Genomic DNA, 26,485 nt, shown 5'->3' on the forward strand with positions numbered 1-26,485 from the left:
GGGGCCTCTTTGCAATCAGCCAGCAATTCTCTCCCCTCTGCACCACCTCCAGCAGCAGCAGCAGCGTGTTTGAACCACAGGCTTGTCGAGTCCTCTCGAGGCCTGTACAAACACAGCAGCAGGTAAATAGAGCTGCCTGGTGCTGGGAACAAACTGCTGCAAAGACAGGTAATGCAGCAGGGGCTGTGTCTCCCCCGGGGCCAGAGGCTGGGATGGAGGAGTCAGGAATGGGGATGGTGTGAGGCACCTTCCCCACTGCTGGGGCTCCTGCCCGGGGAGACGGCACCAGTGGGTGCTGGCAGGAGCCCAGACTGTGCCACCAGAGCTGTGCAGGAAGAAAAACCACATCTAGACATGGAAAGGTGAAGGTTGTGGTCATGAACAGCATTTCACTGTATTGTTTTTTCTTATGTTTCTCCCTGGGCTGAAATAGACACCCGGGGCCATGGTCAGAAGCCCATGGATGAGACGGAAGGAGGGAAGGAAGGAAGTGGATGAGATGTCTCCAGAAACCCCACAAGCGACCTCTGCCTGATCTTGGAGGTGAACAGAAGAGTTGATGTTCATCTTTCAGCCCTCTCACCTGCAAGGGAGCAGCTGGGGGACCTGGAGCAGGCTCAGCTCCAAGGAGCCCTTTGTGTCACACACCACCTCAAACCCACCTCCCAAGCCTACAGGGTTTTTTAAAAGAACACTCCTGAGACTGGAAGGATACAAAGAAATGCCTGTAAGCTTTAGGTCAACAGCCAGAGACTTAGCTGAAAGTCAGAGGAGTGCACATACAGAAAAGTCACCCATAGGAGACCTTTACGAAACAGTAATTCCTAATTGCTGCATTAGTGCCAATTTAGCACCCCTCTCACCCCTCCTGTCCCCAAGGAAGGCTGGTTCACAGGTTAAAATACCCACTCCAGTACTGCAATTCTGGCAGCATGTCATTGCAATCCTTTGGGGTTTTTTTGTCTAGTGCCAGCTGTGCTGCCTTCCCTGTAGTGCATAGCTGGTACCTGTTGTTGTGAAAGACAGCATGGAAATAAAGTCTCATGAGTGTGGCCTCATGTTTAATTAGAAGCTAATGTACTATTATTATTAGGCACTGAAGGAATGCACTGGCAAAGCAGTGTTTGAGCTGTTTTAAAAGCATTTTATAAGTGTACTTTCCCTTTGCCTTGCTGGTGTTAACCGCCTTTATTAGGAGGTGCAAGACTGCTGTTACCTGATCTTACAGCTCTTTTGCACTTCAGGCAAGCACTGGGATTTTAAGTATCTTTAATCTCACTGTTCTGGAGACTGTGAAATAGAAGGGAATGGTGTGTGCTAGACTAAGCCAAGCATTTAAGCTTGAGAGACCAAGTGGTCTGTGGTTGAATTTGCTATATTGAGGCAGTGATTAAGCACAGCTTAATGAAACATGGCCACCTTACTGGTCTCCAAAGAAGTGGAAGGAAGCAGGAAAATGACAGCTGTTTGTTGAGGGAGAAGTTTCACTGTCAACACCTTTAGGAGCTTGCTGGGACTGCCATGCTCTGCTAAGAGTGGCATTGCTTTGTAACCTCCATGTAGTGGCATGAGCTTCACCATGTACTTTTTAATACCATTTCATTCTCCACTAACAGCTACAGCATAAGAGGAAACCATCCCTGTTGTACATCAATCTGTTACACGCATAAAGATTAGGTTATGTGAGGCTTTATTCTACAACTTTGTTCTGTAAATAACAAACACCTCCCTTTCCTGCAAGCTCCTGACTTCCTGTAAAGCTGTAGAGAATGTAAAACTGAGGGCAGCCTTACATGTCAACAGTTTGGGCTTCAGTATCATTCAAAACAAGGCTGGATGGAGCTCTGAGCAGCCTGATCTAGTAGAAGGTGTCCCTGCTCAAATCAGGGGGCCTTTAAGGTCCCTTCTAACCCATTCTGTGATCACTAAACACGTGATAGTTGTGTTCTCTGTTGTTGGTCAATGGGTTTTCAGTTGCTTTATTGACTCCAAAATACAGACAGGTTGTGGAACACAATTTTTTTTATTAATAACAGGCCACATTTGTACTTTGAAAAGAGTGAAATTAAAAGGTGTATTAAAACATACCCACTCTAAGCAATCTATTTTCTTCAGCAGAAAAAAGCATACAACAGGTAGAAATCCTATATACACAGTATATCAGTTCTGTCATCAGCCCCTCCAAACAGTGTTTTACAAATTGGTCCAATGGTGTTAGGACAGACCATCCAGTTCCAGTCCAGTACAAATTTCAGCTCTTGACTTGCTCATTTAAGACAAACCACTAAGCACCTAATCCAGTTTACTGATCTCAGGATACTTACAAGGGAGTACTGTACATGAAGACAGCAGTGTTAAGCTTTTACTTCTGCTTAATTTTTTTTTTTAATCCTGCCTTGTTATTAAGTCTGCCTCATAAACTTTGAGTATGTGGAAATCTGTAATCAATGTCTCCATTAAAAACGTAGCAGAAATGTGATTAACTGTACCTTAAACAGCCCTTTCCTCAACTCCTGCATTATTTTCCAGCAGACTGCTGTTGTGCTTATTCTACACTGGAGGCTTTCAGCCCAAAATATCAATGAACCACAAATCTATGCCATCTTTTTTTTTTTTGCTTTTTGCTTTGACGAAAATAAAAAAAAAGCATACTGTTAGTTCTTAAATTAGTTTGGCACATAAGAAAAAAAAAAAAAAAGCAGGGAGAACACACAAGTTGCATCCTTCTCTCACAGCGTCCTTGGGGAGGGGAATGTCCGGATTCAGGCAGGGTAGGCAGGCATGGAATGAATGACACAGACCATGGCAGACTCCAGCTCTTGGCCTTGCACCTGGTCTCAGTCCCACTCAAACACCTCAGTCCATCAGCTGCCACCACTGGTGAGCGCATCCCTGCACGGCTGGAGAAGGCCCTGAGCTCCAGCAGCCTCCTCACACCAGGTAAAAAAGCACCACAGGGCACCTTTGGCTTAAGTGTCACTTAACAACACCGTAAGCGAGCTATTCCTGCTGTGCTGAGCAGGAGGGAGCGGGGTCTGACCCTTGGGTCTCGGCATGTCAGTGTGGGCCCCGTGCTTGAGGAGAACCTCCACCGCTTTGGCGTGCCCCCTTCGCGCGGCCAGGTGAAGAGCCGTGAACCCCTCGCTGTCAGAAATATCGATATTTTCCGCACTGACAAGTTCTTCCACCACTTCAGAGTGCCCGTTTTCCGCGGCAAGGTGCAGCGCTGTCCTGTTTAAAGGCCCTCTGGCTAGAACGCTGGCCCTCTCATCCATCAGCAGCTTTGTCGTGGCCAAGTGGCCGCTGCGCGATGCCAAGTGCAGGGCCGTGTATCCTTCAGCCGTGGCGGCCTCCATGTCTGCCCCGTGCTTGAGGAGCAGCCTGGAGGTGCTGGTGTGGCCGGTCTCGGCGGCGATGTGCAGAGCAGTCTGCAGGAGCCCGTTGCACAGCGTTGACATCCGACTCCAGGTCGATGAGGAGCCGGGCCACGCGGTAGTGACCCCGCTGGGCGGCCAGGTGCAGCGAGGTCCTCCCGTCCACGGTCTGCACGTTGACGTCGGCGCCGCGCTGCTTGGCCAGCAGCTTCACGATGGGCAGGTGGCCCTGCCAGGCGGCGTAGTGAAGGGGCACCCAGTCATCCTTGCCCTTGATGTTGACGTTGACGCCTCTCCTCAGCAGGATGCGCACGATGTTCTCCTGGCCGTACTGGCAGGCTATGTGGATGGGGGCTCTCCCCTCAAAATCCACCTCATTTAAGGACGCGTTCTTGTCAAGCAGCATTTTGGTGCTGAAATCGTCCCCGTTCTGGGCAGCAAAGTGAAGAGCGGTCCACTGGTCCTCGTCTTTGGCGTTGACGTTGATTTTCCTGGCCATAATCAGTTCCACGATGCTTTTGAATTTCTTCTCGATGGCTATGTGAAGAGGGGTGGACCCTTTCTTGTTGGTGAGGTTAGGGTTAGCGTTGTACAGCAGGAGCCATTTTACACATTCTTCTTGACCTGCTTCAACAGCCAAGTGCAGAAGGCTGGAATTCCCATCTAAAACAATATCAACATCTTGAGGCTGGAGGATCTTCATCAGCTTGCCGGTATCTCCAGATAAAATCGCCTCCGTTAGCTTCCTCTTCTGTATGTCTGTGGTACCAATATCTAAATGGATACAAGGAAGAGAATTTTTTACCATGAAAACCATTTTACCATGATTACCATTTTTACCATGGTGGTGAAACACTGGAAGAGGTTGCCCAGAGAGGTAGTGGATGCCACATCCCTGAACACATTCAGCTTGATCTAGTTGAAGATGTCTCTTCTCGCTAAAGGTCCATTCCAACCCAAACTGCTTTAAGATTCTATGGAAAAAACAGCATCACAGTTCTGATACCCATCAAACCGTACCTGCCCATGGTTTCAGCAATGAGCTGCCTGCACAGCAATTCACCCCCCTTGCCCCACAGGAGTCCCAGAACATTTTCAGGTCAGATTTGGGCCCCCACTAACTCTCTTTGTTGTGGCATGAAGACCAAAGGATGTTGTGGGTTGATCTCCCTGCACTAACCATTGTTTACCTAACTGGAAAACAGATGTCTGGGGTTTGCAGCCCTGAAATGAAAAGTGAGGGGGTCTTTATCACAATGGCCCCAGGGGCTGCTGAGAAGGTGGAGAAGTCCTCTCAAAAACTAAAGTCCTGAGGTTTAGGCTTAGTATAACTGAAAAAGCCACAAACTCAGCTGACCTGACTGGGCAGTGGCTTTAATCCCATGTCAAGCAGGATGCTGGACTAGTAGTGACCTCCCTTCCAACCAACCTCTACATGAGTGATTCTGTAATTGCTATAATGGGAGTTTACTCCTTTACGAAACAAAATGAGATTTATTATTTCTCATTAGATCATGTTTGGGAACCACATCATTTTTTTGTTTGTTTTTATTTTTTTCCTTTTAAATAACTACCTCCAGTAAACAAATTTGTAGTGCTGACAGCAAGAGAAAACAAGGCTAACAGTAATTTCCAGAATGTTATTCTACTCTCCAACCCATTGCCTCCCATGCCCCAATCCAAACAACTACAAAGGAAAACTTGACCATTACCTGAACTCTCCCGTTCAAAGGAAAGGGAAAGGGATCCTCTGGATGAAAAAGCTGAATCTACAGATGAAACTCCTGAAAGCCTCTTGTCACTGGAGGCAAGTTTGGACTCAGAAGAGCTGCGGCTGAGATCCTCAGGGCCTTCCATAGTCTGTGAAATCCCTGAATCCAACTGGGACAACAACTCTGAGAGACTGTAATCCTTAACTGATGGTAGAGCAGGCTCCTGTTTCTTCTGGGATAGTGCACAAATCCCCTTCAAGAGAAGCACACAAGCATTTTAGAAAGGTCAGCAAACAAAACTGAGCACAAGGCCCTACAGAAGAAGCATAAATTTGTTAGTTTGCAGGTAGCATTTAAACACTGTATTAAATGAAACCTATGAATAAAGCCACTGAACTTTTCCAGAAGCAGGAGGGCAGTTTCCATCAGTATTCACAGAGCCACTAAAGCCTTGTGGCTCTTCTGTCTATGATGGCTTTTAAGATCAGTCACACCCACACAGTTCCAACTTTTATTTCCTAACTGTCCTGCTCTCCCTCCACGGAATAAGATGCACTTGCATTTGGTTCTGCCCTGAGGTTTTCCTGAGCTGGTCCATGTCCCTGCTGTCATTTGTGCATCCCAGCCCTTCACCAAGACCCACTTCCATCAAGCAAGGTGGTGCTCAAAAGCAGCAAGAAGAAGGTTGCTTGGAACCTTCCAGGTCATAAAGGAGCCTGTTCCTCCCAAAACCCTGCGAGTTTGAACAAGAAGTGAAAGAGAAAATACCTCAGGCTGCTGCTCTGGGGCATTCTTGGTGTCCAGGTCCTGAGTTATCATATCTTTTGTGTCATCTTCTGGTTTTTCACAAAGGGCCTCTGTTTCTGAAGTGATTTCTTTAAAGAAAACAAGAGAAGGTTTTAGTGCTTGGTTTTTTTTGAAAGGAGAGTTTCTCAGATACCCTGCTGCCTTTCTCTATCAACTGAACTTAAAATCTCTGAGATGCTGAGGGAGAAGGACTCCAGGGCTGACCATTCCATCCAGCACCTCCTCAGTGGACACAAGTGTGCAGCCAAGCCAAGGGCACACAGGGCTGCCCACACAATTCATTTTCAGTCACACCAGACTGGTGTTACACAGGGGCCACACTGCAGGACTGTAAATGGGAACCACTGTACTGCTGGCAGATTTAGATATGTTTTTTTTTAAAAGATGGAATCCCTCATCCCTTCAGTCCTCATTCCTTGTCTGAACAGGAGGAGAGGGAAGAGGCAAATCTCTCCCATTCTTCTAAATGAAGCTACATTCCTCTGCATACTTGAATTCCTAACAGGTGCTTTGGACAAGTTCAAACCTTTTACTGGCAGAGAAGTGACTGTACAAACTGTTTCAGTACAAGAAAATAATTCAGTTTCTCAATGTACAAATTTCAAGAGCCAGTTCCTTCAACGCTTTGGTACACTGCAAACCACACCAACTCCAGCTTGGCCTATGTCCTGACACTCGCTATCAGAAATAAACATCATTTCTGGCTAAATGCACCAACTGGCTCAGTACAAGGCTCATTCCTGGCGTGTTTACATAACACCATCATGGTCAGACATGTCCTCAGATAATCCCTTCCTCCACAAATGAGTAAGTGGCCTGTATCATTGTCTCCACCACACAATGTGCTCTATTTACTCTGTCACAGAGCTTCTCAGCCTTTACCCCAAGGATTAGCAGAGTCCTGAGCAATAAGGTGACTCACAGCAGAATCAATGGGCAGCCAAGTTAAGAGGAAATCTTACCTTGAAATGTTGGCCGTTCACCAGGATCATCTTGCCAACATTTTTGCATCAGTTTGATCAAGTTATTACATGAATGAGGTCTGGATTTGGAAACAGCAGGTAGCTCTGGGCGGTGCCCTTTAACTACTTTTACCATAATATGTAAAATGTTGTTTTCCTCTGCAAAGCAAAAGCACACAGATTTAGATGTCTCAGCGTCTTTTTTCCAAGAGCATTAAGAGTGCATTAAGCTGGAAATTTGTTTTCACACTTTTCTTTCTAGATTTCTTGTCAATAGGGAAAAAAAATTTTTATTGTCTTCTCCAACAAGATATTTTTTAATGCAGTAACACCTAATTCTCATGTATCATTTAAAAAAAACAGTTTTCACTGAGTGACTGTTCTTTTTCCACCCATTAAAGATAAAGAACAAAAGGGAAAAAAACCCAAAAAACTCAAACAGTTCTTTGCTACTTCTCTTTGGATTTCCATATCTGCTGTAAGAAAACAGAACCTCGGGTTTTATTTAGACCAGGTACCTGAACTATTCATAAAGGTGAAGGAAGAATACAAATCAAGAGGTGCAGCAATGCAGCTTCTGACTGTAAATCAATCACTGGGCTAGAAGGAATCCCTCACTGGGAGAAAAACTAATAGTAGACTGGAACTTGCTGGGACATGTTTGCTATACACAGGCCAGTCATAGACACAGGAAAGTCATAAAGAATAAATAGCTGCCTCTTGAGGTGGGGGTGGAACAAGGCTTATTCTCACAGACAGCTTTTCTTTGTTTTCTTTTTTTTTTTTTTAAAGGAACAAATCTGTACCCACAATCTACAAATAAACTACAGAACCTCTCTACAGAGGAGCTGCCTCTGAACAACAGCAGAGCTGCCTGCCAAGTTGGCTTTGCCACACACTGATCTGAAGCTGTGCAGCAAACCCCAGCAGAAATGTGCAGACAAGGGCCCCTGCAGCAATACAGGTTCTGTTTTCATGACACAGGACAAAGGAGAATTTAAGCTTGTGATCAGAATTTGAGAGCTTAAGAGTCTCTGCCACACAAGACTGTCAGAATTTGGAGGTCATGCACAAAAATCTGGGGCTGGTGGGGCAAGAAATGTGCTTATCAATGGGAAAAAGGAAAAAAAAATCCAAGATAACACATAACTTACCTGCAAAAGGCTTCTTTTGTGTAAGAACTCCCCAAACCACGATGGAAAAGCTATAAAAAATTTTAAAAGGTAAAAAAAAATTCTAGAAATTTTTTTAACCAAAAAAACTCACAGAAGTGTAATTTATTTTCCTTATCCCTCCACTTTTGCACCTAATTTAGCTGATGAACACACACAGAGAGGAATGAAGCTGAGAACCATGATTTCAAAGTCTAGCTTTGGCAGGGAAGAACCTGAGGCAGCAAACACAGGGACTTGCTGGAGGCTGCCAAGTCCTTGGTAGCCTTTACCAATCACTCCACATCCACCCTGACAAAATCAGAGAAAGCATTTCAGTGGGTTTAATTTAATGCCTCTGCCCTGCAAGATGACTTTAAATAAATCAATTTAATTTAGAATAAGGGATATCTTTTTAATCTAAAGCTGATTTTCTTTTCCTAATAATCTTGCCATGAAAGAAGAGCCAAAGACCTAATGATGAAATCCACTGAAGATAACTCAGAATTTTATCACAGACTTTAAAAGTAGGTCAGGATGTACCTTTAGAAGGGAAATTAAAGGTGGGCAGAGTGCCTCCCACTGCCAACTAATAATTTCAAGACTCAGGATCACCTGCAGTTTTTAAAAGGCCTCTACCCTACAAAGACTTTGCAAAACCCAAAGCAAATGTGACACGTTCCAAGACGAGATTCAAATTGGATTTAGGGGTTTCATGCTTTAAAAAAGAGCTCATTTTACAGGGTTACTAAAATAGCATTTAGGTGTTTTCATAGTTCACTGACCTGTACACATCATGTTTGGTGTCAAAACACCTGTTTTTCTCCTTGATGCGCTCTGGAGGAAGATAGGCAATAGTGCCACACAAACCATCCATGCTGATGTCATGGGAATGGGACAAGCCATTGCATTTTGCAAGCCCAAAGTCAGAAATCTGGGGAAAAAAAAAAAAAAAAAAGGAGGAGGAAGAAGGTGAGAAAAGTGGATGGCACCATCAGACTTTCAAGGCATTCACAAAATATTTTATGCAAAAAACAACAGATGCAACAGGATCACCCAACAAATACAGAGAAGTGCTGTTCAGAAATATTGAGCCAATAAAACATCTCTGGAAGCATAATGCTATGCTATGGTAGGTTTTTCTTTATGGTTAAGCTAAAAGAAGAAGAAGGAACAAAAAATAAAGGCAAGCAGTTCTTGCAAGCAGCAGCATGCCAGCCCATTACATAGCAAACACAACAAACAGTCAAGATGATTTATTGTAATTTAAACCAGTCGAATTTAGCTACTGCAAACTACTTTAATGTAATTATTGGCCCTGCCACCCCCTTTCCCTATATAACCTCACACTGCATGAGGTGTTTAAACGCCCTGGCTCTACAATGAACCCTGGAGAATCACCCTTTCAGGTATCCCTGTTACACCGACCACGCCAATGAGCACCAAGCCCAACAGCAGAGCCACCGAGTGCTACAAAAACCCAAATGGAAACACACACACACCAAAAAGCCACACTGGCAACTCTTTTTGGCAGCCAGGAGATGCAGCAAGTTGGTGCAGTGACGCAGAGAGCACAGCTGAAATGAGCACAACAAGTGACAGCAAGTTTATAAAAAGGACACACCTCCACTTTAATTTGAAGTGTCAGGCAAATATGCATTCATTTGCTCTCAAAGGCATACCAATCTTCGAGCAAACAGATAGGCCAGGAATTTCCTTGGTCTTACTTATTTCCCACTGGACAAAAATGTCTATTATGCCAAGTGGTAATTTCAAGAAAAGTCAAGTCATTTTGGACCACTGAGCCCGCTGATTTTTGTCTACATGTCAGATAAGATTCCCCCTCCCTCTAACTTATACATTCCTTTTATCTAATAAATACTCAGGTTTTTCAATGACTCATTCCCCTTTTGATCTTCACAGCTTCTCCTTTGAGAAAGTTTTCCCTCAAAACAACAAGCATAATTAAAAAAAAAGCTTTTCTCTTTTTTTTTTTTTTTAATAGGCTCCGACTGTACACTTTGAGAAGTTTCTCTCTAAAGATACCACAAAACCAGTTGTAACATGTGTCCATTACTGGAAAGGGAGAAAACTGCTGCCAGCTTCACCCTCCTGGAGAAAAGGCACATTACACAGCCATGCAAGGAATCTCCCTTTGCCATAAAACAAACAAAGCAACCCACACAGCTTCAGCAAGAACTTCTCCCATGGACAAAGAGCTCAATAGAGGAATTCTGAGGAGCTGGAGAAGTCCTGCATCCTGAAACACAGCTATGTCCAACCTGTTGTCCCTCTTTAATCTGTAGGGTAATGTGGGAATGACTTGAGAATAAAAAACCCACACACAAGGGGAAAAAAAAAGAGGGGGAAAAAGGGAAAAAGCAAAGTTATCTGGAGGAATAGTTTCTCATCCTTGTGGGGCTACACTCTCAAGGGAGAGATTGCAAGCCAAGCACTGGAGCCCAGGAAAGCAGCAAGAAACCTTTGTCCACACGCCAGGTCACCCTGGGAAGAGTCAAATTGACCACCACAGGAAATCCTGCGTGAGTCTGGGGCTCTTGGTGCTCCATAGGAGAACAAAAGCCCAAGCCCAGCAGGCTGTGGTGTCAGGTTCATAAATGAACTGAGCCCTGCAAGTCTGAACGGATCCGAAGCGCTGCTCTCCTTTGATTAACGTGAGGCAGAGGCTTGTGTACACCTCAAGAAATCCAGGCATAATTAAAGCCACACACCTCCCTCTTTGTCTAAACAATGGCGTGTTTCCTACTGCCTGAGTTAAGAAATGAAGATGAAATGCAGACAGCAGGGTGACACTCCTGTGTTTGGAGCCACCAGCTACGGTGTGTGAATCTAAGGCTGGGGGCTAAGGCAGAGCTGAGCGCTTCAGACAGAAAAAATCACCCTACAAACTAAGAAACAGCTAAGGTACATAGCATACACCCTCCCTGGGCTAGCAAGATCACCTTGTGGATCTGTCTCTACCTAGTGTGAAGGACTGGGTGTTGTGTCAATTAATAAAAAAATCACCTGTACAGCAGGGCTTCGATCATACCAAATTCTGCAGGAAAAAGCACTGGAAATTGAGGAATTGTTATCTTGCAGGCTGCAACAAAACAGCAACATTCTGCAGACAGCTTTTTGTGGCTTTTATTAGTTCCTCTAGGGTGAATTTTCCACACTACATGGTGTATTTAGTCATGCAGGCTCTTTAAACACCAGTGGGAACTGTGCAGTGGGTGGAAGATGCAGCCATTTAACTCGCCTGGTTTGCCTTTAAATTGCTTGCCAGACACCTTGTTCTGCAACTCCCTTGCTGGAGGAGGCAGTGAAAGTGGAGCACCCTTCCCCACTCCTTCCTCCACATCCTTGCTGGTCCCTGCAGCCCACCCCAGGCTCTGCCCTTCCCCTAAATTCCAAGGGAATCCACAGTCTCACTCCTCACATTGATGCCTTGTGCAGGCTGACCCCAGAGCAGAGGCTGGACAGAGCTGAAGGATAAAGTAGGGATTTATGAAAAGGATTTCCTCCATGGATGCACCTTGGGCAGCACCAGAGCCCAGCCAGGGCTGCACCCAAGATGAACCAAAATGGCCCCAAAATGCACGGCCGGGCACGGGGTCTGTCACTGGGATCAGTTCTGCTCCATTTGCATTTTGAAATTCATTGTCCAATTCCAGCTTTAGCCCAGGCAGTCCCACCCTGCTTGTTTTTCTCTCTTGGGTCTACATGGTTTGTGCTCTTGGGCTGAGATTTGGGTCATTTGTCCTTGGTGCCCAGCTGGAGCAGGGATTGTTTTGTCTCCCTGCTCTGTGCACAGAGCTCACCATCCCATAATATGAAGCCCAGACCCACACACTAAAGCAGCACAGAATGTGAAACACATAAAACCTAAAACCTGAGGCGTCAACATCAGTGATTTCAGTTGGGTCCCTTCAAAAGCACAGCTGGCAGCAGCAGGGGAGACACGGAGGCTGCACACAAAACCCACGGCGGGAGCTGGGAGAAGGGGAAGGAGCCTTGGCCAGAGCCCACGCAGGCTCTGGGGTGTTCATGTTCAGGCAGCTCTGCTCCTCCAAGGGCTGCATGAGAGCCAACACGTGAGCACCAAGCAGGGGCAAGAGCTGCACGTGCTCTCCTGCCCACTTCCAGCAACACTCGCTTTACTGAAGGATTCCGAGATCTGAAGATTTCTATTTATTTGTTTTTGGTTTTAGTTCAGTTTGTTTTTCAACTCGATGCATGCAAGACTTTCTCTGCTTCTGCCATTTGTGGATCTTTCCATTCTAGTTCGTACAAAAATGCTCACTTGCAAAGTTTTAGATGCTTTTTGTAATTTTTTTCTCTTTTGTAGTTTTTTTCTTTTGAAATCTAGAAGATACACTCACATAACCACAACAGCTACTACAGTCAGCTATTCCCAAGCACTGCAGGGATCTAGCTCAAAGGAACAAAGTGAGTGCTTGGAAAGAGCTTTTTTTTTTCCTGACAGGCTGCCCTGAACTCTGCTCTCACCTCCGGATGTCCTGAACTGTGCACTTAGCTCCTGATGCTTTATGTCATTTTTCTGCAAGCAAAACTCAAGAACCCACTGCAATGGACTCAGGGGCAGAGTTCACCAAAAAGTTTTCTGCATCAAATCCACTGGATTAATTTTTAATCTGTGCTCCAACATGCAGTATTTGTCTCTGTACAAAGTCTCTGCACTTAGATATTGAGAATACCCCCACATCTGTCTGTGGGGTATAAGGGTGTCTGGTGGCAGGGGAGGTTTCCTTTGTTTGTTTTTTCTGGGGGTAGGGGGAAAAGGCTGCTTATATTTTTGTTCTCAAGAAATGCCTGAAATTTTAAAGAAATTTGCATGGGTCACAGGTTTGGACTACTAAAAATTAAAAATTAACTCCAAATACAAACATAATGTGCACTTCAAACCTATGTCTTTATGAATAGGTTTTTTTTTAAATGAATGCACTTCAGTTACCTTCTAAAATAAACTTTTCTGAAACAGAATGTATTTCCAATCTGCTCTGAAACTTTTAATTCCTCCAGACCAGTTTCAGGTGGGACATTTTTAATGCTCTTTTCAGAAGAACCACAAACAACCCAAAGCCAAACACCCATTTTAATCCATCATGAATCTGCATCACTGTAACAGGGATGGTTTTGTTCCCTCCCCTGTGCCACCACAATCAGATCAATCAGAGAATTGATCAAGGTACAAACCAGCTTTGTTGGTTGGGATTGAAGAGCCATGCAACAACAGCCCTGCATGGAAACCTCGATCAGGAAGGGTAGGAAACAAGCAGAAGGGACGCACAAAACAAAGGCTCTCCTCATCTGTAACAACAGGAGAGCAACTGCAGCTGATAAAAAAGTGGCTGTGCTACCTACATCAGGCAGTCTAATAAAAAGAGACAACTGCTCTTTACCAGCCTGGCCTCTGGTATTGCTTGGACCTACAGTTAACAACCTACATGAAGAAGCTTTCTGATCATGAAATTTGCCATCAGACTAGGCTGCTTCTAACTCCATTCTCAGAAGTTTTGCAGCTGTAGCAAATAAAGTGAAGACAGCAGAGGTAACACCGTCAGCATGGTACAACACAGCAGCAAACTTCACACTGGTTTAAACTGGAGAACTGGGGAGGGGAGAAAAGCAACTACAGAGAGCTTAAAGCACAGCTGAGAGCAGCTTGTTCTGCTTCAAGTTCCTTAAAACCAAAATGTAGGAGATGAAAAACTGCTGGTCAGGCTTGTCTCTGTGTGTACATGAACCCATACATATATACATGTATGTCTCTGTGTGTACCTGTACAAATATATATATATATATATATATATATATATATATATATATATATATATATATATATATATATATGACAAGATGAGGAGCTGGAAAAAATCCCAGGCTGGATAGTGAGAGAAACAAGAACTTAAAAAGAATGTTTCTGCCCAAAAGTATTAAGCTGCAGGTTGGCTTAATTTTAAACAGAAAAGTAACACTCTTGACCACGAGATTTTGGAAGACAGGAGAGCTGTGAAGCAGCAGCAGAGATCACGAGGGCATGGTAGCTGGCAACAAGCTGGGCATGAGATTTCTGCACGTGGTGGGGTGTTTATTCTCCTAGCAAGGGCCCTGCAGAGAGATCACATTGCAGCAGGGAAGGAGCAAACTCCCAGCCCACGAGGGCAGCGCTGGAATGTGGCACTGCTTCCCCCGTGCCAGCGATTGCCACACCACAGCAGCTCAGGGGACACATCCAGAATGTGTGTGGAGGGCAGCAGAGCTGAAGAATGAGCTCAAAAGGTGTGGTTGAGCAAAGGAATAAATGTCAGACAGCGTGTAATTATTGGAAGATTGAATATGAGGAGCACTGGAGAAAGGGGCAAGGGAGGGTCTTGGTGGTACAAATAGGAGAAAAAGGTTGACATGAAGGAAGACAAAGCCTGCCTGGTTATGGAATAATCCTGCCAAGGAAAGCACAGTGTTTAAGGCAAACAAGATGGAGCAGGACATGGCAGGGAAGGAAGTTCCCAGCATCAGCTCACAAGGGAGGATGGATGCATCCACCTTCCAAAACGCAGCAAACCTTTACCTTGCGCTGTACACGTTACACACAAACATCTAAAATCACCAGGGAATCCCCCAATGTGCCTTTGATAAAATTAATATCTGTCTATCTATATCCCTGCCCATCCTCCTAATTATCCTCCCAATTCAGCACAGGCTTATGTAATGGCCAGGCTTTATGATATGGAGGCACCCACTTGATGATAAGTTCTGCTCAGCAGCACTGCCTGAGTCACCAGCCTCACTCAGGGCTTTACAGTGAGCACAGCACTCGTAAAAGGAGCAGGGTGTGTTTGCATTTAACTGCAGGATGGCACAGCAGCATTTCCAGTGCTCTCCACTGGAAAAAGACTGACTGCTTCCTGGCTCAAGGGCAAACAGTTTGTAAAAGTCCTCCCTATCTCCAGACTCTTCTTTTGCAGTCTGCAACGTCTCCTCGCTCACCTTAGGACTCTATTAGGGACAGGTCACATACTAAATTAATGCTGACATTTAAAAACACTTCAATCAGCAGCTCCCATTAGCCTTCCAGCAAGAAAATGCACATTAAATCAAGCTGCAGGGTCTGAAATTTAATTGTAAATTTCAGGTCACACAAAAAGAAGGTTCGGGGCCACACTTTTAAAGGGAAGGCGCCTCACAGGATATGTTCATCTCTCATTTTGCATGTGGGTTCCTGTGCCTGCTCTGCCTCTTGGAGGGCTTTCCAAGACGCCTGTGGATGTAAAAGACTGCTGGCTGGAAAAGGTTTGGATTAGACCATTCCTTTTTGGACTGCATGGAAAGGATCTGAAGACCTTGATGTGTTTCCTACAGAAGCACATCAGTGTTGTCAGCAATGACCTCACCAGAGACTTTTCTATTTTTGTACATTTTGCACTTTGCCCCCTCGTGTGACATCACCACCCAGATATGGGCTGTGCATCAGGCACTTCAACCTCCTGAAACAGTGAGAAAAACACAGCCTTGCTATCTGGGCTCATGGATGAGTCAAGAATCAGGAATTTAAGAAGTTATGCAAGCAAGCATGAACTTTTAAGTAAATAAATACTTAGCAAAGGTCTCTCAGCACTATTGTGTGAGAACAGGCTTTCAACAGTTGAAATCCTGATGTTCTGGTCATAATAGCATGACCACCTGCAGATGCCTCCTACCTCAGAAAGAAAATCCTTCTAAGAAATAAATGACTAAGAGGCCTAGTAAAAAAGCTGAGACCGTCACAAGTGTGATTTCATTAGTGGCACACACCTCTTATGGCTCCAAACACATAATGACATCAGGAAATCTGTCTGTATTTAATGAGAACTTCATTTTTAGGATGATACAGGCAAGACCAAAAGCACTTGATCAGTGAGGGGGCCAGGAAAACAGGGAGCAGGTGGATTATGGCACTGCTAAAAAAATAAAAATTGAACACTAAAAAAAAAACAGGGGAAAACTGTGTTTCAGTCTCTGTGCTCTCTAAAAAGAAAGTTGAGAAAGCAAGCACAACCTCCTTGGTCCAGCTGACCACAGAACCTCCAGCAGAGAAGGCTAACAAGTTTGCCTGTTTACTCTGGAAATGGATAACGAAAATAATTTCATGCTGTTACAGCCACAAAAGAAATTCCTTTCAGTGACCTCTGGCATGCATGAACAGTCAGGACAGAGATCCTTCCTCACTGTACATGCCCTGAGCAAATGGAAATGAGCTGCCTCTGGGAAAGCTTCCCCAGGCTCCAGCTGCAAATGAGATCTGTGCATTTAGGGGTGCAGACAAAAGACCCAGAACAAGGCAATCATGGCATTTGTGGAAGTGGCAAAGATGATTTAGAGGTTCACACCACTTTTCTCCCCCTGTTCTCAAAGAAATTTGTGGTTCTGAGACCGAATGGGTCCTGCTAGAATTCCTGAATGCAGTTAAGAGATTCAGTTCCTGAACTGAGATGCAGTTCCTGAACTGCATCCTTCTAAAATTTCAGGGGGGTTCTCACGAGTTCCCTAACCACACCTCTATTTATGTACTAAAATAAAATGCATAAAATGGTGCATAAACCAGGTGCATTTCTTTAAGGGCTCTATTTGAGTGGATTTTAACGTGGGAATCAGAGGGGTTGGCTCAGTGGGCGCTTCTCTAATTCCAAAGGAACGCTGCTGGTTTCTCTCAGGCTTTTTACATCTGGCAGGAGTCATGGGGACCATCCAAAGCTTGGACACCCTGGCACAGAGCATCCAGTGCATACCTTGACGTGGTAGTGGGCATCCAGCAGGATGTTTGCAGGCTTGAGGTCCAGGTGGAGCAGGGGAGGGGACATGCAGTGCAGGAAGTTCATGCCCACCGCAGTCTCGTGGATGATGCGGAAGCGCAGCTCCCAGGGCAGGGGCTCGGAGGCCAGGAGCTTCTCCAGGGACCCTGTCTCCATGTATTCCATGACCAGGCCCACTGGCTCTCTGCAGATGCCATAAACAGGGAGGATGTAGCGAAACTTTGCCATTTCCATCTTCCTGGCTTCTTCCAGTAGCTCCATGCGCTCCCTGGGTGGAAGAGATTGGGAGGTCAAGGATGGAGCAGCTGCTTCTGCTCAGGCCACACAGCACAAAACATTTCTTATAAAACCCAACACACATTTCACATCATCCCCTGGCTGACCCTCGCTGCACCCCAGGTGTATTTCCATATTTACCGATTTGGGATTTTATGCTTTCAATGGTTGGCTGTGGAAGGAAGAGGTTTTACAGCAACTTCTGTGAGCCAGAGAGAAGTTTGAGAGGAGGATCCATGTTTACCCCAAAAGAATTTTCTGCCAAGGTCGTTGACATAGAAACCAAGAAAGAAAGAAGGATAAATAAGAGAAACCTGCAACTGCCTGTTCCAATGAGCACTTTGTCTCTTGTGAGCAATGAGTAAAGTGTAAACTTATGAGTTTTGTAAGAATGCATAAAAAGCATGCATGCTATAATAAAAAAATTAATTATTAATAGGGCATTTTCTAAAAAAAACAGAATTTTCTGTTTCATTAAAATAATGTTTTTTAAAAAAAAGCTCAATTTCTGCTTCGACCAGATCCAGTTCATTGAGTGAATTAAGAGAATAAAAATAAAAAACAGTTTGAAGCCTTCTGAAAATGGAGTGTGTTGCTTTGTATTGTCTCCATCTCAACTATGAGAGCAGGCAGCTCCCAGCTGCAGGGGCACAGGTGAGCCCCACACTTCCATGGTGTGAATATCCAGAGTGCAAAGCCCATCTCCCTGCTCCGATGGTTTTGCTGTGCTGCTCAGAAGGAGGATGATACACTGAGAGCCCAGCTGGACACTGCTGGAGCTCCTTGGGCTGAAGTAATTAACTTCTGGTGAGTCACAAGGCTGTGTTCATCAGAAGAGAAGCCAGACAGCATCTCTTCAGCAGCTCTGCGGGTGCATCCTGGCTGTTCACAGAGCCAAACCTTGGGAGAGGAATCCTTGGCCCCACCACTGAGGGGAGCAAACTGCTGGCTGTAACCAGGGGGATACAACAAGACCCTCCCCAAAACACAGCTCTGACAAGTCCAAAACTGCACTCACTCAGCCTCAGCAGGTGCCCCAAACTCCCAGCTCACCATTTTCAGTGATGTAACAGGCCTGGGCCTGGCAGCTGTAATGAGCACCCCGGGTTGTTTACAGGTCACTTCAGCCTGACCCTGCACAGGGGTAAGTGTTACTCAGTCCAAGCTGCAGCCTCCCAGGTCAGGACCCTTAATTGCTGTGCTTTTCTTCTGCACCTCACTCACAGCCTTCTGCAGCAGCCCACAGGACCTCAGGTTGGAAAGAGGACATAAGGGGCTGGCTGTGCCCACAAAGAGGGGACACACTTGATGGTTTAAAGACCCTTCAATCTGTAAAAACTGCATTATTAGTGATTATGAACCCTGCTCAGAGCAGCTTTGGGCACTGACACATCACTGCTGCTGCCACAGAGTCACAGAAGAGGGCACAGTGAGGTCAGACAGGTAATATTTCCTGAGCAGACCCTCTCTTATTACACAAGAGCTCCTGCAATGCACCCAAAGATGTGCAAACTATCTAATGGACAACAGTAAAAGGACAAAGTTTGTGCTCTGTGTCACCAAGGGATGCCAGTTACCACTGTGGGAGCCTCATGGCAGAACCTCAGCTCAATCAAAACTGTTTTGGTTTTAAAATTTCAAATCCAAGGCCAGCTGGCAGCATTGTGCCCTTCTAAAGAGAGAAAACACCAAATCCAGCCTGCACATAGCCAAGTTTTCTCTTCTCATGTGTCCCCCAGTGCCTCGATGGCCTGGGAGAAGCTGAAGCACAGCCTGTGAGGGACTCTCACAGATTTTGGGAGGTGTCATTTAGCCCTCAGACTCGGCAGCAGGACACTCCCCAAGGCTGGCAATGTGGTCTGCTGCCTGCTGCTCGCCTGCTGCAGGTAACATTTCCCACCAGGGCCCAGCCAGGAGCAGCAAACCCATTTCAGAGGCAAGATCAAGCTGAAAAATGGTTTAAAGAGGGACTTACACGCAGAGAGAGAAACAAAAAAGATAAGAGAAATCTTTTCCATTAACCATGTTGGCTCCTGCTGCTCCCTACAGCAACTTTCTTGTGAAATAATTGCCTTTGCAGACAAGTACCCAGTTTGCTCTTTGGCACGCTGGCAGGGAGCGCCCATGAATAACACAACCAACTCCTTGCCCCCGAGCCACAGGCACAGCCAGCATAATTCACCTGAGCTGGAGTCAGGGATGTAAAATACCTGTCTGAGCCCTCCCAGGCAAAGCAAGAGCCCAGCAACAGCCAAGGTCTGACAAGAGCCTCTAGACTCAGGTTCTCAGGCTAGCAACAGCCTCAGAGAGCATCGCCGAAAGCACAGATTGGCTGCTGGAAATGGGGCGTTTTCTAAAAAACCTGAGTTTTCTGTTTCATTAAAATAATGTTTTTTTTTTTTAAAAAAAAAAGCTCAATTTCTGCTTAGACCAGATCCAGTTCATTGAGTGAATTAAGAGAATAACAGGGGAGTGCCCTCTGTGTAATTTACCTGTTTAAAGCCCCCATGCAACAATTACCACCCTTAGCACTTTCCCATATCCAGAGCATTCAAACCAGCCAGAGGCCTGGCACAGCTTTCAAACAGCTTTCCAAAGGACCCCTGTCACCTTTGGAAAGCAGAAAGGGAAAAATAAAAAAGCATATTTTTGTTTCATTAAAGTAATGGTTTTTTTAAAAAAGCTCCATTTCTGTTTGGGCCAGATCCAGTTCATTGAGTGAATTAACAGAATAACAGGCGAGGGCTCTCTATGTAATTTGCCTGTTTAAATAAAGCCCCCTATGCAACCACCCTTAGCACTTTCCCATCCCCAGAGCATTCAAAACCCCATCAGCCAGAAGCCTGGCACAGCTTTCCAAAGGACCCCTGTCACCTTCTGAAAGCAGGAAAGGAAAGGAGAAAAAAACCCAGAATTTTCTGCTTCATTAAAATAATGTTTTTTATAAAAGCTCCATTTCCACTTGGGCCAGATCCAGTTCATTGAGTGAATTAACAGAATAACAGGCGAGTGCCTCTGTGTAATTTGCCTTTCTAAAGCCCCCATGCAACAATTACCACCCAAAATAATGTTTTTTAAAAAAAGTCCATTTCTGCTTGGGCCAGACCCAGTTCATTGAGTGAATTAACAGAATAACAGGGGAGTGCCCTCTGTGTAATGTGTGCCCTCTGTGCCTGTTTAAAGAAACCCCCCTATGCAACCACCTTTAGCATTCTCCCATACCCAGAGCATGCAAAACCCCATCAGCATCAAAACCCCTGGCACAGCTTTCAAAAGGACCCCTGTCACCTTCTGAAAGCAGAAAGGGAAAGAAGAAAAAAAAACAGAATTTTCTGTTTCATTAAAATAATGGTTTTTTTAAAAAAACGCTCAATTTCTGCTCAGACCAGAGTGACTTAACAGAGTTAACAGGCCAGTGCCCTCTATGTAATTTACCTGTTTAAAGCCCCCATGCAACAATTACCACCCTTAGCATTCCCCATACCCAGAGCATTCAAAACCCCATCAGCCAGAGGCCTGGTACAGCTTTCCAAAGGACCCCTGTCACCTTCTGAAAGCAGAAAGGGAAAGAAGAAAAAACCAGAATTTTCTGTTTCATTAAAATAATGTTTTCCATTTCTGCTTGGACCAGACCCAGTTCATTGAGTGAATTAACAGAATAACAGGCGAGGGCTCTCTATGTGATTCACCTGTTTAAATAAAGCCCCCTATGCAACCACCCTTAGCACTTTCCCATCCCCAGAGCATTCAAAACCCCATCAGCCAGAGGCCTGGCACAGCTTTCAAGCATCTTTCCAAAGGACCCTGTCACCTTTTGAAAGCAGAAAGGGAAAGACAAAAGCAGCGAGGGGAGCCAAAGCAGTCATTAGGAGCGCGCTTGCATGAACGCCACTAACACCAACAGCTGGTTAGAGCAAGATCTCCTGCAGCAGGCAGAGATCAAAGGTCTCTCCCTTGCCTCCCCTTTCCCCTAAGATGCCACCGGCGCTGGGCACGGAGCGAGGCGGTCCCGGGGCCCCAGCACCGAGCGCATCCCGCGGATCACAGGATGCGGCGGGGCGGGGATGGGACTGCTCGGGCATTCTGTGCTCAGGAGTTATCCCGAGTTATCCAAAGGGAAGGAAAAGCGAAGCTCCTGCTGGGGTTTCTCAGCCCAGAGCTGTAGGTGTAAGCTTGGTTTTTATTTCGTACCCACGCGGTTAAAGAGTTGGGATTATTTTCTCTGGGAGCCTTGGCTCACTCCCCTCTCGCTCCAGTGGGGTATCCTAACTTAATCGTAATAAAGGAAAAAGAAAAAAATGGAAAAGAGGGGGCAGAAAGGGAGGAAAGAGGGGGGAAAGGAGGGAAGAAGGGGAAAAAGAAGAGGGGAACAGAAAGAATGGGGAAAAAGAAGAGGGGGGAAAGAAAAAAGGGAGGAAAGGAAAAGAAAAAAAGAAAAGGGGAAAGAGAAAAAGGGGAAAGAGAAAAAGGGGAAAGAGAAAAAGGGGAAAGAGAAAAAGGGGAAAGAGAAAAAGGGGAAAGAGAAAAAGGGGAAAGAGAAAAAGGGGGAAAAAAAAAGGGAAAAGGGGAAAAAAGAAAAAGAAAGGGGGAAAAGAAAAAGAAAGGGGAAAAAAGGGGGAAAAGGGGGGGAAAAGGGGGGGAAAAGGGGGGAAAGGGCGGAAAAAGGGGGAAAAGAAAAAGAAAAAGAAAAAAAAAAAAAAGAAAAAAAAAAAAAAAAAAAAAAAAAAAAAAAAAAAAAAAAAAAAAAAAAAAAAAAGAAAAAAGAAAAAAAAAAAGAAAAAAAAAAAAAAAAAAAAAAAAAAAAAAAAAAAAAAAAAAAAAAAAAGAAAAAAAGAGAAAAAAAAGAAAAAAAAAAAAAAAGCTTACACCCAGGACAGCTGAGGTCATGTAAATGATGGGCTGCATACACTTTCTCCTGTAAATAGTACCAGGAGACAGAGGCCCACACATCAAGAGCTCCAGCACTGGGTCCAGTGCCAAGAGAGCATCTCTGTCACAAAAGTCTGTACAGATCAGTCACTTTCAAAGCAATTAGAAATATTACATGAATGGGAGACCTCCAAAGAGCTGTCTGCTCCCACTCCACATCAGACAGACAGAGCTGCATTCCTTGGATTCTCCTGCAGACACAAGGGCCTCCCTCTTGCCCACTGCCCCAGTCCCCAGGGCCCAGCCCTTGTCCCACAAACCCTGCCACAAGAACAGCAGGAATTACAGCTGTGCCTGCATTTGCATGGATCCAATCTTTGTGCCCTAGAGATAACACTGCTGTAAAACTACAACCTTAGACTCGCCAGGCAGTCCTTGCAGTTTTATATTCCCCCACCACTACCACCACATTTCCCTAATGGAGTCTGAGACAGAGCAGTTAAAAGTTGCTCCAGAGAAACTCAGAAATTGCTCCAGAGAAGCTCAAAAAAATTGCATTTGGGGCCATTTGTGTGAGCCACCTCCAGACACAGAGCAGCCAGGGGAGATCCAAGCCCTGCTCTGCAGTCAGGAATTTCAGCTCCCTCTTCACAAAGTGCTCGTGGTGCAGATGGGGGTCCACCAAATTACACCACCCCTGAATATCCTCAGAATTCCTCTAACCTGGATCATGGCAGAGGTTTGGAGAGCACACAGTGGCCTCTGCTCTGCAGGGTCCATATTTAACAATTTCCACACTGCTGACTCGCAGAGAAAAATGTGAATATGAAAAGACAAAAAGCACTGCATGGTCAGGGCAGAGTATGTTGAGGGGGAGGGTGGGAAAAAGGAAGAAAATCTCTTTTTTTCAGGTTAACAGATGTCAGCCCTGCTAAAAGATCTGTGCAGTTCTGGTACCAGAGGATTACAGGACAGCCAGGCTCTCCCCTTCTCTTTAAGGAGCACAAGGTGACTCTTAGGTTCTCCCTACACAGAAGAGACATTCATTCACCTAAATAAATGCAGCATCCACTAACAGCAAGGCATTTCCAAAACCTCCTCAACTTCAAAGTCCTGCTCCATTCCCAAATCCAGGATGTGCAAAAGGAGATATATGTAGGGCTTTGCTTGTTTTTTGGTTTTTTTTTTTCCCTAATCAAGAATTTTTTTCCACCTCCACAGCCTGTAGTCCCCCCCATGGCCAGCATTTCCAGTAAAGATCCCTCTCCAGGAAATGTTACACCTCACAGTCAGCACGGTTATGTTCAGCAGAAGAAATCAACACAGGATTCTCTCTCTGCCAGCTTGCCGTTGTTTGTCTCCAGACCGCAGGGATAAAGAGAAGAGACTTCCACTGCAAGTCCTGGGGGAGAGGCTCCTGCACCCTTCTGGGTCACAAAATTCTTTGGTTCAGATTTACCTTGAACCTCCCCATACCGAGAGCATCCCGAGTCCCAGGAGAGAAAGGAGATCTCAGGAAAGTGGGAGCAAATAAGGTGCTAGGAATGGAATTTGGCTGGATTGTCTGAGAGAGCTTGGGTTTAAAGGTAAAAAACACTTCTGGCTCTACATTCAGTTTTTCTTCTGCTTGAGGCCACTTGGCTCTGTGATGTGATAATTGCCGAGGGAATTACTCCAAATCTCTCACTGTCTGCAGAAACACGGTAAGAGAGACTACACAGGGCATTACCACCACCAAGCCATTACAAACAGGGTTTTAATGTGGTACCAAATAAATACATCAGAAAAAGCCTCTGTGCTTTTCAGTTAATGCTTCTGATACCACTGGCAATTCTTCTAACTCTTCACAGGGTTCCAAGAAACAGCTAGTCAAGTTAATCTCCTGGATTAACAATCTAATTACACAGGCTTGTTGCAACCTGCCGGCTGAAGAGGCTGTGTTTGGTTCTGTCTGTGCCCCCCACCCCACCATTTGAATAGCACAAGTTTATTAGGAAAGTTTTGGGTAAAAAGTCTCAGCATTACCATCTCCCAAAAGGGGTTTGATAGAACAGCCCAAGAATCAAAGGAGAAATATTAAAAAAATTTTTAAAATCAGTTTACATTTATTTAGCAGGGGCAGCTCTTTCAAAGGCCAGGGACACTCCAATTTCTTATCAATGCTCTCCTCAAGCATCTGAACAACAGATTCTGCAGTAAAATAAATTAGTGTTTCACAGAGTGGTTTATTAAAATCAATCAGAAGCTGCAAGAGCCCTGTGGCCTTAAAGTTCCCAAATTCTCAAGGCATTTTTTGCTTACTGAGGTGCATGTTTGTATGGTCTTCCAGTATTTGCACACCTCACAGCCACAGAGGGACAGGTGGCTCTCTACTGCACATGGTACATATTAATATAGAGATCTGATAGCAAATCTCAAAACTAATTATTAAATATTAAACTAATAAATAAATATTAAAATTAATTACTAAACATACTAAAATACGTGACAGCATCCTTCGCCTCAGAGTGGAAATTAACTTTCAGAGTAAATTTCTAGATGTACACCGCAAATGAAAAGTTCTAGCTTATTTTTCAGACATCTTTTAATCTTAACTTCAAAATTAATCAGCCACGGTACTATTTTGATCAATAAGCATCAAATCTGAAATCTCCTTTGAGGTTTTAATAGTAGGGAGCTTGCAGATTAGCACAATACAAAATACACTCTGCAACTTCAAGGTCTTTTCCATTTTATTCACAGACGGCACAGTTAGCCTATGCATGTAGTAAGCTCTCCCTCTCCAAAGGACATTTAATTTCATTTACTGCGCTCTACAAGCCATGCCTACTGCAAAGTCAGCAATTCACATACTGGAAAAGATGCTCAAGTACCCCAGAAATCCTGCAGAAGATGGGTTTGCAAAGGTTTTCAGTCTCGGGCTGGCTGATCTCCCTCCTTCTGCAGTAAAGGCACCAACAGGAAACCTTTGGTGACTGAGCCAACCCACGTCTCAAAAACTGACCTGCAGAATCAGCTTGTGAGCTGGTGGAGATCCCAAAGATCAAGTGGAGCTGGGAAAGCTCCAGGAACACGACTTGTGCATATTCACCTCCCTGTGCACAGAGGCTGAAGCCACCACTGTCCCCACAACACAGGGATGTTGCTAAAGATGCACCTGACAGCCTTCCCCTCCTGGAAAGGAGAGCTGCCCTCGATAGCTCCCGTCCCTGGAGGTGCTCAAGGCCAACTTGGATGGGGTTTGGAGCAATCTGGGATAGTGGAAGGTGTCCCTGGTCGTGGCAGGGGATGAGCTTTAAGGTCTTTCCCAACCCAAACCCATCTGGGACTCTGCGATCGCAGCGCGAGAGCAGCACAGCCCATCGTCCTCACCCAGGACCGCGCCGAGTGACAGAGGGCAGGGGAGTCCCGCCGTGGGGCACCTCTACCTGCAGTACAACACACCTGCACGGCCTCATCCCGAGCAGACAGACACACGGACAAGCGCTGCCCTTGCCCTGGAGCCGGACACATTCCCCAGCCCGGCTCCTTTCAGCTCCCCAAAGACACCAAACCCGCGGCTCCAGCGCCCGCACCCCAACATCCCCCGACCACATCAGCCGCAATTCCTGCACCTGGGAGCCACACCTGGCTCTAGCCAAGCCCCTGCATCCCAGACACATTCCCAATCCTCCTGCCCTTCCCATCCCATCCCATCCCATCCCATCCCATCCCATCCCATCCCTTCCCGGCGCGGTCGGTGCCTGCTGGGGCCGCAGCGGCTCCGTGCAAGCCGGCACACGCAGAGCCGGGGCAGGGCAGGAATGCTTTCCGCATGGCTCCGAGGGACAGGCGGGACATCTGGGGCATTTCAGGGTTCCCAGGGAACCGCCAGGACATCTGGGATATTTCATAGTTCCCAGGGAACACGCAGGACATTTGGGGCATTTCAGGGTTCCCAGGGAACACGCAGGACATTTGGGGTATTTCATGCATCCCAGGGAACACGCAGGACATTTGGGGTATTTCATGCATCCCAGGGAACACGCAGGACATTTGGGGTATTTCATGCATCCCAGGAAACAGGCAGGACATTTGGGCCCCTAAATTCAGGATAGTTGGGATATTTCATGGTTCCTGCTGCTGCTGTTGGTTGTGACACGGGCAGGGCTGCGCACCGGGAGCGCTCGCTCGCCCCGCGGCTCCCCGGCTGCGCATCCGCGGGGTGACCGAGGGCTCGGAGCGCTTCTTTGGGAAGAATCCCTTGCCCCCCCACAATGTCCCCATTCCCTTTTCCCCCCCTTACTTCTCATCCACATGCAGGCTGGGCGAACACTTGATGGCGAGCCACGTCTTCCAGTGGAGATGCCGCACCTTATACACCTGCCCGAACCCCCCCGAGCCGATCTTCTCCCAGCTGCTGAACTCGCTCTCCTCGAAGGTTTTCAGCAGCCCCATGGCCCAGGGGGAGCCGCCGTCCCTCGCCATGGCCGCTCTGTGTGCCCGGAGCCCGCCCGGCCCCGCGGAGCGCAGCGCCGC

At 45.9% G+C, this 26,485-nt stretch overlaps 1 protein-coding gene across 1 annotated transcript; it reads right to left on the reverse strand.

The window, feature by feature from the left end:
• Nucleotides 1-2,012: 2,012 nt before the first annotated feature.
• RIPK4 (receptor interacting serine/threonine kinase 4) lies at nucleotides 2,013-26,485 on the reverse strand. The gene is given in 9 exon segments (XM_030971185.1): nucleotides 2,013-3,449; nucleotides 3,451-4,148; nucleotides 5,087-5,339; nucleotides 5,855-5,961; nucleotides 6,856-7,014; nucleotides 8,010-8,059; nucleotides 8,792-8,940; nucleotides 16,799-17,090; nucleotides 26,253-26,485. Coding segments are annotated over 9 exon segments (2,370 nt in total). The 5' UTR covers nucleotides 26,435-26,485; the 3' UTR covers nucleotides 2,013-2,969.

This window comes from Camarhynchus parvulus, chromosome 1 (assembly GCF_901933205.1).
Source record: "Camarhynchus parvulus chromosome 1, STF_HiC, whole genome shotgun sequence".
NCBI classification, from domain to species: domain Eukaryota; kingdom Metazoa; phylum Chordata; class Aves; order Passeriformes; family Thraupidae; genus Camarhynchus; species Camarhynchus parvulus.